The sequence below is a fragment of the Taurulus bubalis genome, assembly GCF_910589615.1.
Source record: "Taurulus bubalis genome assembly, chromosome: 2".
NCBI lineage: Eukaryota > Metazoa > Chordata > Actinopteri > Perciformes > Cottidae > Taurulus > Taurulus bubalis.
Genome location: NC_136590.1, coordinates 32,754,516 through 32,769,275, shown reverse-complemented (window position 1 = coordinate 32,769,275; position 14,760 = coordinate 32,754,516). Strand labels below are relative to the sequence as shown.

Sequence of the window (14,760 nt, the reverse complement as noted above, 5' to 3'; positions counted from 1 at the left end):
CTCTCCATGTCCGTCAAAGCTGTGTGGGCGGGACTCAAACAATCCACTCGTGCTCCCCTGCGCTGTGGACTTTGTGCGCCACAGCAGACCGAGAGCGGGGCAGACAGTAGTACAGCCGCGGCAGCATCTATACTCTGTGACCGGAGGACGGCTGCGTTGTTCACTCCTGCGAACCGAGCCTCTACTTTACCGCCGCTGCATCCCGCGACGTTGCTTTTGAAGAGTATAGAGACACCTTTTCACAAGCAACACAGGCTTTCGGGGTCGTGAAGTCTGTTGTGTCAGCCCCGTTTCCCAGAGACGCACAAAAGACTCACTCCCAAGTCCACCTGGATAGCTGACGAAGCCGTCCGGTCCGCGTCGAGGTCCAGCGGGGAGGAACGAGGAGAAGTTAGCGCGGGAGGCGAGTGCGAAGAAACTGCCGAGACAGGATGAATCTCAAGAGTCATTTGATTTTCACCCTCTACACTATTTATGGGATTCTTCTGAAAGGTGAGTCCGAGGCGAGTGCTGCGTGTGCTTTGTGTCCGTGCTTCTTTTGTTGTTGTATGTTTGTGGAGGCTCCGCGCGCATGTTACAGGCCAACAACAGGGCAGGGTAAAGGGGCAGGAGGACGGTCACACGCGGGTCCTGGCAGAAGGATGGGGAGCTCTCTCGCTCTCTCTCTCTCTCTCTCGAAACGTGCGTGATGTGAGACTAGAAGAGAGAGAGAGAGAGATAGAGAGAGAGGGAGAGAGAGAGAGAGAGAGCTTGTCCAGTAACAATGTTTAGGAATGCGGGGAGTCTTATTTTCATAATTGTACACGACAGACTGCAGCCATAGCCTGATGCGTCTGCAATTGTGTCCTGTGCGTGAGTTGCAATGAAAAAATAATAATAAGAAGAAGAAGAAGAAGAAGAAGAAGAAGAAGAAGAAGAAGAGGAAGAAGAAGAGCCCGCGAGGAAGACACACCTCATCATGAAGTAACCAACCCCGCGGTTGTTTTTGACTTGCAGCACTTGGATGAGTCACACAGACACTGGCAACGTTTTACGCACCGAACAGTTTGATGGAGCTGATCGCAGTCATGCAGAGAATTTTGATTCCAGATATCTGTTGTTTTCTTTTCGGATTTTGACTTCTGTTTTTTCCGTGCAGGTGCGGTGTCTGTTGCTAGTGCGCACAGTCTAGTGAGCTGGGTGTGTGCAGTTTTAAAGACGGTGTTTGCCAATAACCTCAAATGAGTTGGAGGAACAGGTGCACGGGCCTGAGGTGTATCTTCCTCTCAGATTAACCATTAACGCCTCATATTGCCAATATTCACAACACTGTAGGGATATTTGCTCACGTTTTAAGATGAGTATCAACGACTGAACTCAATTTAGATCAATCAATGTGAATATTTTATCTGATTTCGATTTCTGATTTACGGTCAACAGCTCTCAAAAGTGTTTACCCGATGGAGGACCCGACTGTAAACACCAGAAAAAGGTGACATTGGGGGTCAAGGTCACAGTCAGTTGCTTGCGCTGGCCTGTTTGTAAGACGTTTGAATGTATTTTATGTGTATTAAAGTGGAACTCGAATAGATATATAAATATTAAAAAACCTTTGCTCAAACACTGCCACTATACAACTTCTTTAGGTTCCTTTATGTTTATAATTGTGTTTTCTGAGTGTCTTAGACAGATGTGTGGGTAACAACTAAGTAGGTTCGGGCCAATGCACTCCATGGAAAGTGAATTCTTGGGCTACAATCATTTGATGGTTATGATGTTGGTTATTATGATTATTATATTGTAATTAGAAATCATTAGAAAGTGTTTTATTCATACCAGGCTTTCTTAAATACAGTGTCAGGTACTGAATGGAAATACAAGCAAGGAAATAAAGTAAGATGTATTTATGTGAGAAGTTGAAAAGGGAACACATCTTGAATTGGAGGGTGATTGATTTAATCCAAAACAACTGTCAGACGAACAGCAGGGCCACATATGCCACGCTGAGCTTCAGTTTTGTCATATAAAGTCCACTTTATCCCACTCAAATCATATGAAGATGCATTTAAGGCATTTAATATATCAGAACAGATTCATCAACATGAAAGTCTTGACTTTAACTGCTGTTTTCCACACAAGTAAATGAGAAATCCTAAATGACAGATCAATTGTGCTTGATTCCCTTGATCATTTGTTGTTGTCTCTTTGAAGTGTGTGTGTGTGTGTGCACACACACATGAGAGTGAGAGAGAGAAAGAGAGAGAGAGAGAGCAATCCTTCCTCAATAACCAGACATGATTAAGGCCATTCTTGACTTAATGAATTGATATGTAATGAGGTATCTTAGGGTATCTGGTATATTTTACAGCGTGCACTATTATTGGCATAACAGGGCCTTTATTTTGCTCTTTATTCTCATAAGGGTGTCACACTCATTACTAGTGTGTCGGTGTTCCTGCGTGTGTGTTTGCTTAATATTCCTGCAAATGTGTGCCGTGTTTGTTTAGCTCGTGTCTGAAGAGGCCTAAGTAAAGACATAACGGTGGCGGTTACAGCAGAGTGCATGTCAGGCTCGCTTCATGTGTGGCTCCCCACCACACACCCTCACATCAGTCTCCCTCTCTCTCTCTCTCCCCTCCCCTCTCTCCCTAACTCTGAAGAGGATAATGCTAGGCTGCTTGATTTGAACAGTCATCTCGCGGTGCAAGACTTATTATTGTATAGGTTCCACACAGCAGGCAGGTCAGCCCCCTCCTGAATGAAGTCTATCTCGCCGAAGCCGTATCCATGCGCTCGGTAAATGACAGCTGTTTCAGCCCCTCTGGCCCGGTGCCAGCTGGCATCAAGAGATGCAGACACACTGAATCTCTGTCACAGACAAGACCTGCGCGCTATATAGTGTGAACGTGAAGTGTTGTGATGGAGGTTGTTGTTTACCAACAGCCCGAGTTGTTAACATATTATCCAGTGTGTCTCATGTGCCCATGCCGGAGCCAGAGAAAACCGCCTGTTATGCAAATGTGCCTCTTACGTAAGAGCTCGGGGCTGAGCAGCAGGCGAGGGGAGATGGAGGCAAGAGAGCGAGAGAGAAAGAGGGAGATGTTCTAGAATAGAGGAGTTGATGTAAGAGTGATGTGGGAGGAGAGGTGTGGAGGAGGAATGTTCAAGCACCCCAGCTAAAGTCTGTGATATGTGCACTGGTTGTTTGCTGTGTAGATGGCCGTTTATCTCCGCTGCTCTGCCTGTTTCCTGGTAGTCTTTCTGTTTTTGAACTCTGATCTTGCTAGCCTAAATACAAACCCCCACTGAGGGATGTGTTTATCCCCGCAGTGAGTCTAAGCTGCTGAAGGCTGACCCTCCATCTCTCTGTACTTCCGTCCATTCCTCCCTCGCTTCATCCTCCCGTCCTGGTGTGGAGCTTTGTGCCACGGCAGCGTGGGAAAGCTTCTGATAACAAGCGGCCTTGTGTGTGTGTTGTGTTTGCAGAGCCACTGATTACACGAGAGAAACAAGATGTTCTCTCTTTCTTGCTCAGTTGCACTCACCCTCCTCCCACTTCTGTGTGTTTGCGAGTGTGTTCATTTTCATGGACACGGTTTGACAGGTAGAACATTTGAGGAGCGCCGTACCTTAAACCGATGCCATGAAGCTTCAATGCTGAGAATCCTCAGTAGAGCCGCCCTGGCTCAATGTGACACACACACACACACACACACACACACACACACACACACACACACACACACACACACACACACACACACACACACACACACACACACACACACACACACACACACACACACAGAGCTCACTCCACTGTGGATTCATTGCTGCTCTGCCAAGGGATTTCCCATGATCAAAGCCAGTCTTTTGTTAGTCCAGGTGTTAAAAAGTTAAAACAGAAAGAAGGAGGCTGGAGGGGAACGTGGTTGGATTCAGAGCTCACAGGTTCTCCGTGGCAGAGCAGAAATGTGCCTCTCCAGAACGGCCCCAGAAACACTTCCAGTGAACCTGCCACCTGTTCTAACTCTTTCTCATATTGGTACACATATTTGGTGCAGGTTTTGCTTTGTATTGTGCAGCTATGACAAGTTTAATACAGACGCTCGTACAGCGTGTTTAGACATAGGGATGAAATGAGGCAGGAGGCCAGTAATTGTTAAGCTTTAATACACATGTAGTCGCAGATGGTAGAGATTCACAAGTGGCAAAAAAGCAACCCTGCAAGACACCACGGAGGAGTGAAACGTTTTAAGCTTCATGCAAATGTACTCCGATGTGCACAGCTCAGCTCCCAAAGCAGCCTGTGTGTGGAAATCTCCGAGGCTTTTATAAGCCTGCAAAATGGGATGCGCCATTTACAATACCAGTCCAGTAGTGTTAGATATGGATAGGTGAGAAAGATTTAGCCAAGCATTCCCCTCAAAAGATAATGAACAGCAGTAAATGAACTAAGGAAATATTCAATTTACCATTTTTGTGTGAACACACTGATATGAAGACTCGGGGAACATATTTTCCTGATCCGATGTGAGGTCCCGGGACAGGGATGTCATGTGTACAGATTGTAAAGCCCTCCAAGGCAAGCTTGTATTTGTGATGTTGGGCTATACAAAATAAACTGAATTGAATTGAATTAGCTGCTGATGTTTCATACATGACTTGCAGGTCTCCAGGTCTCCCCATTGTGTTGGCCCACACACATTACCAGAGCTTTAAAGCAGTTACTCGCTTTACTAAATGGCAATGATGCACCATCACGAGTGGTTGCAAAATATATCTACATGTCACATTTATAAGATAAGTAATTCTAATCCATAGTTTATTATTTTAGCCACAGTGAAAGGTACAGAATCCCATTATGGTGATGAAGTGAGGTAGCTTCCCGGTTACAGATAGAGAAGATGTCATGAACAGGTTTCTAATCCGCTAATTAACATTTTCGCAGAGAATCAATGTAGAGTAAATTTAGATTTTTAATTTGGCATCAAGGCTGTGTTTCATGTTTCTTAGGCGGAGTGTAATTCTAAAGCCAGCCCTAAGCGAGAGAAGGGAGAGATGAAATACAGCCTCCCATGGAGAACGAGGAGAATACGAGCCCACAAGTGGATTTGGCTGCAACGGCGGCGGCAGCAGACAGATAGTTTGCACCCCAAATAGACCTCCCAGTAGGTGGAGGAAGTGTGCAAGCTCAGCTAGCATATCAGCTGATGGGGCTTTTCTTCAAGGTTAACCCAAAGCTATTTATGTATTCTAGACGGAATATGAACTAATGTGCATTTGTCAAGGTGGGACTTTTGTGATTATAAAATACAATACAATTACAGTTCAAAAAGAATGCTGGATGTTGCGTAGGTGTTCACTTGTATACAGTACATGGTGAGTTGACACTGATTTGATGTAATGCGTCATATTCATAGAGAAATAAGGGTTCTTTTTTTGGTCAACGTCTCTGGTGCACCTTGATCGACGAGCAAACTTCTCTGATGTTTGGCTTCTTTTGTTTGAGTCCGACTTCAGCGATCAGATATAATCTAGCCATACGAGTTACGCACAAGCACACACATTGGGAAAGCCATAGAGTGTGTTATTGAGTGTGAGTGCATCAGCCTGTGTGTACGCGTGCGTGCATATGTGATGTCTGTATTAGCATTGAATGCCAAAGGATTAGCGAGTGGCTAATCTGAAGTCTCCAGTCTTTGACCAGCCATGTGTCACTAATCTCAAACACTCTGGAATTAAGACACACAAACACAATCACCTTTTGGATTAAAACTCCCCAAACAGAGGGTGTTTATAATCTTTCCCTCCAACCAGGAAAAGATAAAGGAAGGTTCAAGGCTCATCCATACTGCATACAAACTTGCAAGTAAGCAAACAAACGAAGGGAGGACATTTAACATGCGCTTTCAGTGCTCTACCAGTCCTCTTAACAACTCTTAGCCGAGATAATGTTCTTTTTATTTTGTGTGCCCTTTCATCTGACAGCTTCTTTTCATACAACTCCCTGAGGGCCAGAGTCTGGAGACTTGCTAGTACATGTTACAGTAATCATTTTCTTCAAACGGAGATAAAGATACGGACAGCCGTGACTCTGCCGAGTCCCTGAGCTCTTCTGCCCCAACTCTGATACTGTTTGGGGACTCTGTTTCTATTCTTGACACAAATGTATGCAGCCAAAGCAAAGGCAGCTCATATTGTGTACAGTATCATTCTCACGCCATGTGTCTACACCAAAAACACACACGGGTACAAATATACATGTACAGTGTCAAGACAACAGTGAGGAAAAGACAGACGGGATTTGTTTTCAGGGACTGAATTTGCTGGATTAAACATGCCTTTTTTTAACTTTACTGCTGACATCTTTATGATCCAGATTCAGAGATGACTTTCCCTGTGTCCACACACAAACACATCTTTTTTTAGTCAAATCAAGGTTTTCAGGAAGGGTAGGGCAGAATGGAGAAGGAAGAGAAAGATGCCTCTATCTCCAGGCCCTACGGTTTGGGGACGAGATGGGAACATACCAACACATCTCTTCTTTACTGACGCTGAAAAACCCCCAACTATTTATATATAACCGAAGGTTCATCAACAGGAATGTCCAGTCAGTTCATGGACAGGAAATGAACCTATATCCACAGAAAATCCCATCGGTGCCCATCGGTCCCTATTCATATTTTTCCAAGTCACCACTTCCATAAAGTAATCCTGAAAATGACATCCCTCTTTAATAACAGTGCTAATTTCCTCCTGGTGGCTGTTACACATTTCTAATGGATACTCATACATATTCATTTGTCATTGCCATGATTTTCTTTTCAAATCGGCTTCAGAATGCAACTGCGATGACTCTATCCGCATAAGCCGTTTTTAACGTCACAGTTCTTTAATATCGTGCAAAGTATTCATTTAGTGCTTAATCGCTTAACTTGTACTTAAACAATAGATATGGAATTATGTCATGATACTAATTTAAAAGCAGGATTCACTGCATCCACAAATGCAGATCTGTGCACTTGTTTTAGCGTCGCGGTCTCAGAGGAAGCCTAGAAGTAGCTAAAGCTAATTGAAATATAATTCCCCAAAGACACATGTTCATGTTAATTGACTTTCTGTGTGTGCCTATGTTTGTGTGTGTGTGTGTGTGTGTGTGTGTGTGTGTGTGTGTGTGTGTGTGTGTGCATGCACACTCGAGTGTGTAGGTTTTGTATTTATAGTATCGCCAGAAGTCACTTTCTTGTCCTTTGTCTAATCATCAGCTTGAGGGTCCTCCCACATCTTAATTCAGTTTTTAAAATCCTCTGATGTTGTCTTAAACTCAAATTGAGCTTGACCTTCCATTGTGGTTGACTGTGTGTGTGTGTGTGTGTGTGTGTGTGTGTGTGTGTGTGTGTGTGTGTGTGTGTGTGTACAGGTTTCTGTGTGTGAAATATCATCCAATTGAAAAGGTTTCACACTCATACCCCTGTTAACAGACACGCATAAACACACACCGAGCATAATGCAGTGAAAGCTTTGACCATCACCTCGAGTGACATGTGAAGTGGGCTTTCAGAGGAGGTTTCTTTCATGCCGTGCTCATAGTCCCTTTTTTTCCTGACAGACAATCTTTTATTTTTTACATTTTTCTACTTAAATAAAGAAGTACGATATTATTGATGTGTCCTTGCAATGTTATTCCTCCAAGTGTCTTCATTCCTCGCTGCATGACGACTTTATGTCTATGTTTATCTACCACTATGGATCCGGCTTCTAAGGACAATTTCAATATCCTATATTAGTTCTAAGTTTGGTGTCTGGTGGCTTTCTGTGTCGAGATTGCTCCAGGCCTGTGGTAGAGGGGAGGGAAGAAGGAGTCAAGTAAGACAATTTATAACAGTTAAAAACCAAATGAACTGAGACTCTTGGCTTGGGTGAGCGAGCGGCAGCATGCATAATGTGCCTTAGGGATTTCTTCTCCACACAGTGTGTATGTGTGTGCCCAAGCTAGCAAACACATAGCCTCCACCATCTGTCTCTGTTTGCCACATTGCAAATCCATTATTTGCTACACAACATTATTCCCCCCACCCTAAGTGGCACACACCCCTGAGCTCACTTCCACTATCCTACTCAGTGGAACGGTGACAATTTGCAACCGCATACACATCTTTGTTGAAGATGCCGTGGCATGTTTCCAGCTGGATTTTAATACATATTTTCATGCTCCATTTGAATTTTTGTAAGTTGTTTTTTAGCATTGATGGTTTGAGATTTTACAAGCTTGTTTGCTTGTTCTCGCTGTTTCACGTGTTAGTTTGTGTGATATTCTCTATTGGTCCCTGTTGGACTGTCGCTGGACTTGAATAATCATGCCACCTGCAGAATTATTAATATTTTGTATTTTGACACACACACACACACACACACACACACACACACACACACACACACACACACACACACTGCATGCATGCGTCTGGCTACGGTTTGGCTCAGTAGTTTTATAGCTAACTCATCTCCACTTCTAATCAAAAAGCGTCCCCAGCTCTGAACCTCCTGCTGAGGAAACAAAGAAGTTATTATGTTTTTAAATGGCCCCCAATTACGGGTAATTTCACCGCCTATCTTAAAGCTATTTGCTGTTCTCTCACTTTGCTCCGGTTGGGTAGAGCAAGCATTGTGCTTAGTAAAAACGACGAGACAAGTTAGACATACAGCAGATGCATTCTTTCGAAAAACAGAATGGTCTCCTTTTCCTGCACTCCCTCTCTGTTTCTTCTCATCTCTTATCATTAGAAATGGGAAACACAGTTTGCTCTATTCCTCCTTTATCTTCCTCATTAGTGTGTGTTTCACAGTGCACTCAATTACTCAGTCCATCACTCTCCTTTACACAAGTCAAAAGCTTCCACTGGCTGAAGAAAGTCAAACTCCTCACGTAGTTAAAATCCAGTTAGACTCATTAGTCGTGAGTGATGCCAACATTGTGCATTCATAAGCTTAACATAAACATTTTAAATATGTGATGTGTGCAGTGCTTGTTTGTTTTGAAACAATTTTAATGTAGCCTTGTCAGTTTGCATGCTTGATGCTTCATTTCTATGCTTCATAACTTTTACAGTGCCAGTCAAAGCCTTACTGCCATGGCAATTTACAATTTTAAATGTAAATCTATTGCCCACCTGGGAAGTGCGTTTAGCACAGCTGGATTAGTTTTGATGGATTGGATTTCCGCTGTAGCCTGGCTGCATGTTTCAGCATTTGGCAGCAGTCATTTATTTTTAGATTGTTTGACATTTTAGTAATAGCAGCCTTTCTTACTGGAGAATTTTTCAAGACATTTTCTTTAGAAATGTGTCACTGCTCCTGGTAGCATTCTTGTATATCGCCTGGTTGTTTCATATCTTGATAAAAGGAGTAAAAGACTGTCTTTGCATAAAGTGAACTACACAAAATGTAGAATACAAAGGTCAAACAATTAAACGTATGAATCACAAGTAAAAGACTTATGTAACAATCGCTATTAAACCCATTTATGCAGCTGCATTAAGTGACTTCCTTTTGTTATTTTTTTTTAGATTATCTTGATCTAAGTGACACTGATGGTCTTTTCTAATATTGTCTTTTTAAAGCTGCAACTTTATATGTCCTTCTCTCACTGCTTCTTTCTCTCCCTTTGAAAAGTCATGCTATGGCTACAATCTCAGACTAGTTTGCCGACATGCTAATGTTGCAATATGTGTATCCAGATCAAATGGACCAGCTAATGCTAATCTCTGCTAATCCTCTGAGAAGCACCCTCAGTGCAACATTATCATGCTACTCTATAGTTGAGATGGGAAGTGGAAGAGAAGGGACAGCGAAATGGTGAATGGAGATATCAGCATGGCAAATATTAAATCATAACGGCTGACGCGCAAATCCTCACACCAGTGGTTACCTTCCAACGCTCGCTTCCACACACACACACACACACACACACACACACACACACACACACACACTAAAAAAGGCATACACATACAGTGCTGCAGACACAAGCTATTACTGAAAAGATCGGCCCAAAATCTCCCGGCATAGCAGCAATAATGAGACAGTGTTAACCACAGTTTCACTGAGCTGGTAAATGGTAGACTACTCTCCAGGACTCAGCGCTGATCCTAAACCCTTGTCGTAATGCACTAGTCACCCTAATCCTGACCTTATTAAAAGTGAGCCATAAAGGAGTCATATCTTTAGGCTGTAGTAGTTATTTAATACAGATGGCCCTAGCTCAGCCTGTTTGAGAGGAGGTGACCTTCACATGACATAATCCTGGAGCCACCTTTCACCCCCATGGGCATTATGGTCACGGAGCCGAGGTAATGTCAGAGATACATTTGGAGTTTCTGATAAATCTGATAGCTTTTATTAAGAATAGGCAAAATTTGATTCTAAGAAAAGTGCAGTGCAGAATCCAGAAATAGTGGCCTCCAGTCTGTCTGACATTTCCTGTTTTGATATGAGCCATTTCCATGTTCACACACTATGGTAGTGCAATGCGATACTCAGCTATACGTATCGTATTGCACATGGCAGCAATAGATAATTTGACCATAGTATAAAATAAAAATAATTTCATGCTCATATCCACATGACAATATATATAGTGATGCCATGGGTTTTCTTATCCAAAATCTTTAATGAAAGGCTGTGCTTTTGATATATTTTTATGACATCAAGGTCAGCACTAGTCTTGATGTGCTTTCATGTCCCACATAGTGCAGCTCTACTTGAATCAAATTGATCAGTAAAGGATAATCATGAAATTGATGAATTGCAGTCTTACTCTAATCTCTCATAAATACATGGTTCTGCCGTGCTGTTGGAGTGATGGAATATGTTGATTCCAAAACTTGTTTCTCACACTTTTGGGTTCATTAAGTCCCCAAAGAGATATCACTGCATATGTAGGTCTGTCCCTCCCATAGATGTATGACATTTTTAAATCAATGACTCTTTCCCACTTTAAATGAAGCCAAATCGCTGACATTATGGTGCATTACGTCTATACATTAAGAATAAATCAAGAAATACAGACTGAATGTACTTGTGAAGCAACTAAGTAGGCATTTATTTGCTAATTTGTATCAAATTAGGCCTTTTAAAGTATGCCGCTATACCAAACAGAAATGCGACTTGAACTGCTTGCAGGGCTTTCATCCCTTTCCAGCTTGATTAGAAAACTAATAGCATAATCCCTGAAGTCCCAGCAGTGCTCCTGATATCCAATGGGTACTTGACATTCAAAGGAGACCACCGTTGATAGAAGAGATAACAGGAAAGAGAAAGCAGGAAAAGCAACAGGGAACGGGGATAGGTTGTTTTGAAATGTTAGGCGCGTATATATCTTGAGCCTGTGGCTCGGCTGGCATCCTGAGTAACATGTTCCAGGCCACTGCTGTGCCAACGCGCCTGTAAAGCTTCACTGGGATGAGATGAGATGAGGCAGGGATGAGGCTAACCACGAAACATTGGGTATGTGTGTGCGTAGGTCATAAATAGGTTGAGGGTGAGAGGGATAGGAAAATTAGAAGGTTGTGATGCTAACGGGATCAATCGGGGAGAATAGAGGCATTCCTATATCACATCAGCGTCTCCACCATACTGACAGGAACTGGAGCAGAGACAGATTAACCCGGAGAATTCCAAAAAATTTAAATAGATTAAAGACAGTGCAGGGGGGGGTGAGACAAAAGCAGAGCCAAAAAAACATGCGTGAGATATTCAGGAAATGAGCCTTGACAATATGGTGCTCAAAACACACAAACTCACACACACACAAGCTCACAAATATGTCTAGTATGCACAATCATGGTTTTTAACCATTCATTATGTATGCAGGGACAATCACAGAGAAAAATGAAGAGGCATGTTTATAGGGTCCATTTAATGTTGCTCTTTGAGCATCTCAAAGAATGTAATAACATGGTTTATATGTTTTTTTTTTCCCCTTCATCTTTATGTTTCTCCTTGCACTCCTCCACACTCTCTTTCCTATCTGGATGTTTCATTCCTCTCTTACCCCCGATACCTCACTCACCAGCGTCACCCGGGGCTTTCATCCCGGCAGGGTGCTTCCTCTATGAGAATACTCCAATTGGCAGACAAGCGCCCTTGTCAGACACCATTCATTGCACTTGCATAGATATGAAAAGTGTTTTAACAAGCACTACTGAGTTTTGTGGTATAGCGGAAACTGCATACCAATGCAAATGCAGATCCTGTGACCAAATTAAAGAGGCAGTGAAGTTTGGAGACAGTTATGTTGATGTCCTTGTCATACATAAAATAAAAAAAAAGTTTCACTGCAGCAGTGAAGTTAACTGTGGATACTGATTGCATATTTTCTTGTATTCAATTTGGTCAAATATATCTCCACTTAATCTTGGCTGTCACTACAATAACTTGGTATTCAGATACTAAGGCACATGTTGTACAATTAGATATGTTAATGGCTACTGTATATTCTGAGCAAGGGAGTGAGGCACAGTAGTAATTTATCTATACGATTAATAATAGCTGTTAGATACAATATTAGGACAGAAACAAACAGTTGGAATTTACCCACATGAATTGTCTGCTTTGAGGTTACTTATAGAAGGTCAAGACTTCTTTGATAGATACATGACATGGTCACTGCATAGGTTATAGATGGTTCTGTGCTTGTTGGGATTTGAATAAGAAAGTGTTGAAAAGGATGTTTGGCCCAGGAAGAAATACACTAAAATCTAATAAAAGGGATGAATAGTCATCCAGAGTAAAAAACTCAGTTTGACAATATTTTAGTCTTGTGCCAAATAAAAGGTACAGATGCAACAAGTTGATTTTTCTCCCAGCTTACCCATTCAAATTGACTACTTCTGTTGCTCCTGATCTTTTTCACTCCTTGATAATGTCCCGTTTGTTCCTGATTCCAAGTATTTTTCACTTTTACTGTCACAAACATGCAGGCCAAAGAACCTGCAGCTGTGTTCAGCATTTTTAAATCTTTGAGTGATCTGTAACAAAGGACTATATTGTGGATCTACTGTGCAGCTGATGTTTTGAAATATATTTTAAGCAAATAATCTTCCACCATCAGAGTCATGGTGCATGGTGACAATTCTAATCTCAGCAAGCCCTCATATCAACATGAATTGATCATAACTCTCTCACACTTATAACACCTCCTCCTATGAAGTAGTCATGTTCTCAGCAAGTTTTCAAAATATGAAATAGGCAGGATTGAGACTAGACGGTTGTGACGGTCTGCCATGTCATTATGTTGCTTCGGTTCTATTTCTTGTCTCTGTGCTGGTTAAATGAGTGTGAGTGGAATTTGGGAAACTCTATCCCGAAAGTAGCTTGATCTTCTGCAGGTAGCTTCAGCAGAGAGACTAAATGTCTTAAAAGGAGCTTTGTCATCATAACTGAGGGTTCTACATCCACCGTACAATGATCTAGGCCACAAGGACGCTGTCTCTGAAATATAGAAAGTGGGTGCTTTATAGACCATGACATATAATTTCCTCTTTTCAGAATGATGCGTACAGTGCTCTGTTTCCATCAGAATGCACCCAGGCTGTACTGATGAATCTGTTACACCAGCAAGCTACGTTCCTCTCGTTTCATTCTCTGTGTCCTTTACACTTGCTTCCTCTCTCTCTCTCTGACGTTCTATCTCTGGATGAAGTGAGACTTTCAGCTTTATATCACTGCTGGGGCAATGCAGCTGCATAAAGGTCATGTGCATCAAAAGGAAGTTAATATGCAGCGATCATTTCTGACCTCAACATGTCTGCGTCTTGCCCTGTATAATGTTTAGTGTATAGCATTTGAATTCCCCTAATAGTGTCAAGAGTGGTGAAATAAATGTGGATGTATCTTTCGGATGCAACCTATTCCTGTAGTTGAAGGGTTAATGGCTTTGACTTGGTATAGGATTTCCTGAGGAGCGTGTGGAACGTGACCCGGAGTTGTATCTGCCTATTGATGAATGTAGTATGTCGGGAGCAACACCGTACAGACATCTCGTTACAGCAGTAAGATGAGTCGTTAAGAGCAGGTGTGGAGAAATCTAATTGGTTGAGACTGAATAATTACAACACCAAAAGACAGCTGACTATCGGGCTGTGCAAACATATCAAATAGCTTACTATCGCGCTAATCTTTTTCAACGACCGTGTATCAATAATTCCGCGACTGCTATCTATACATAAAAACAAAAAAAATCCTGTTTTAAACAGATTTTAAATGTCCTTTAAATTACCTTGAGTGTGTCAAACAACCTCCTCCGCTAGATTTCGCTGCCTATTTATTTTTAAGCTAAGGTCATTGACCTCCCGGCCCGCCACACGATTCGCCCAATAGGCTTGTTTGAGATGACTCAGCCCTGCACAGAATCGATCACCGCCGATCACAGCACAATGCATGCTGGTTTGATTTGGGCACGACTTGATCCCGACTTGCTCTGTCGTCATGCACACGTTGTCAACGCGGCTTGACAGCTTTTAGAGCCAGGCACCACAGTTGCTCTCCAACGACTGCATGACCCAGGGCATAACGCCTGGCTGTCACCACATCAAAGAACTGATTGGCTCGTTTTGTATAAAATCCTATTTCTCTGCGTAATTGTAATTACTTAGCACTCAATTGTTGGCTATTAGTCTCATGTTGTGCAATTAAAGTTTAATCTAAAAACATAGCTTGTGTGATTGATAATAAAAAGGCTTATTTATAGAACACCAAACAAAACGAGCAGCAAAGTGT

The 14,760-nt window shown here is 42.3% G+C and overlaps 1 protein-coding gene across 1 annotated transcript in view; it reads left to right on the top strand.

The window, feature by feature from the left end:
- Positions 1–431: 431 nt before the first annotated feature.
- The window catches only part of LOC306753337 (cell adhesion molecule 2-like), a gene marked incomplete at both ends in the record, with an annotated part of 189,283 nt that continues 174,954 nt past the window's right edge, over positions 432–14,760 (top strand). Inside the window, one exon of the mRNA XM_079237209.1 lies at positions 432–492. Coding sequence (XP_079093335.1) covers positions 432–492 — 61 coding nt within the window. The remainder of the gene's footprint in view (positions 493–14,760) is intronic.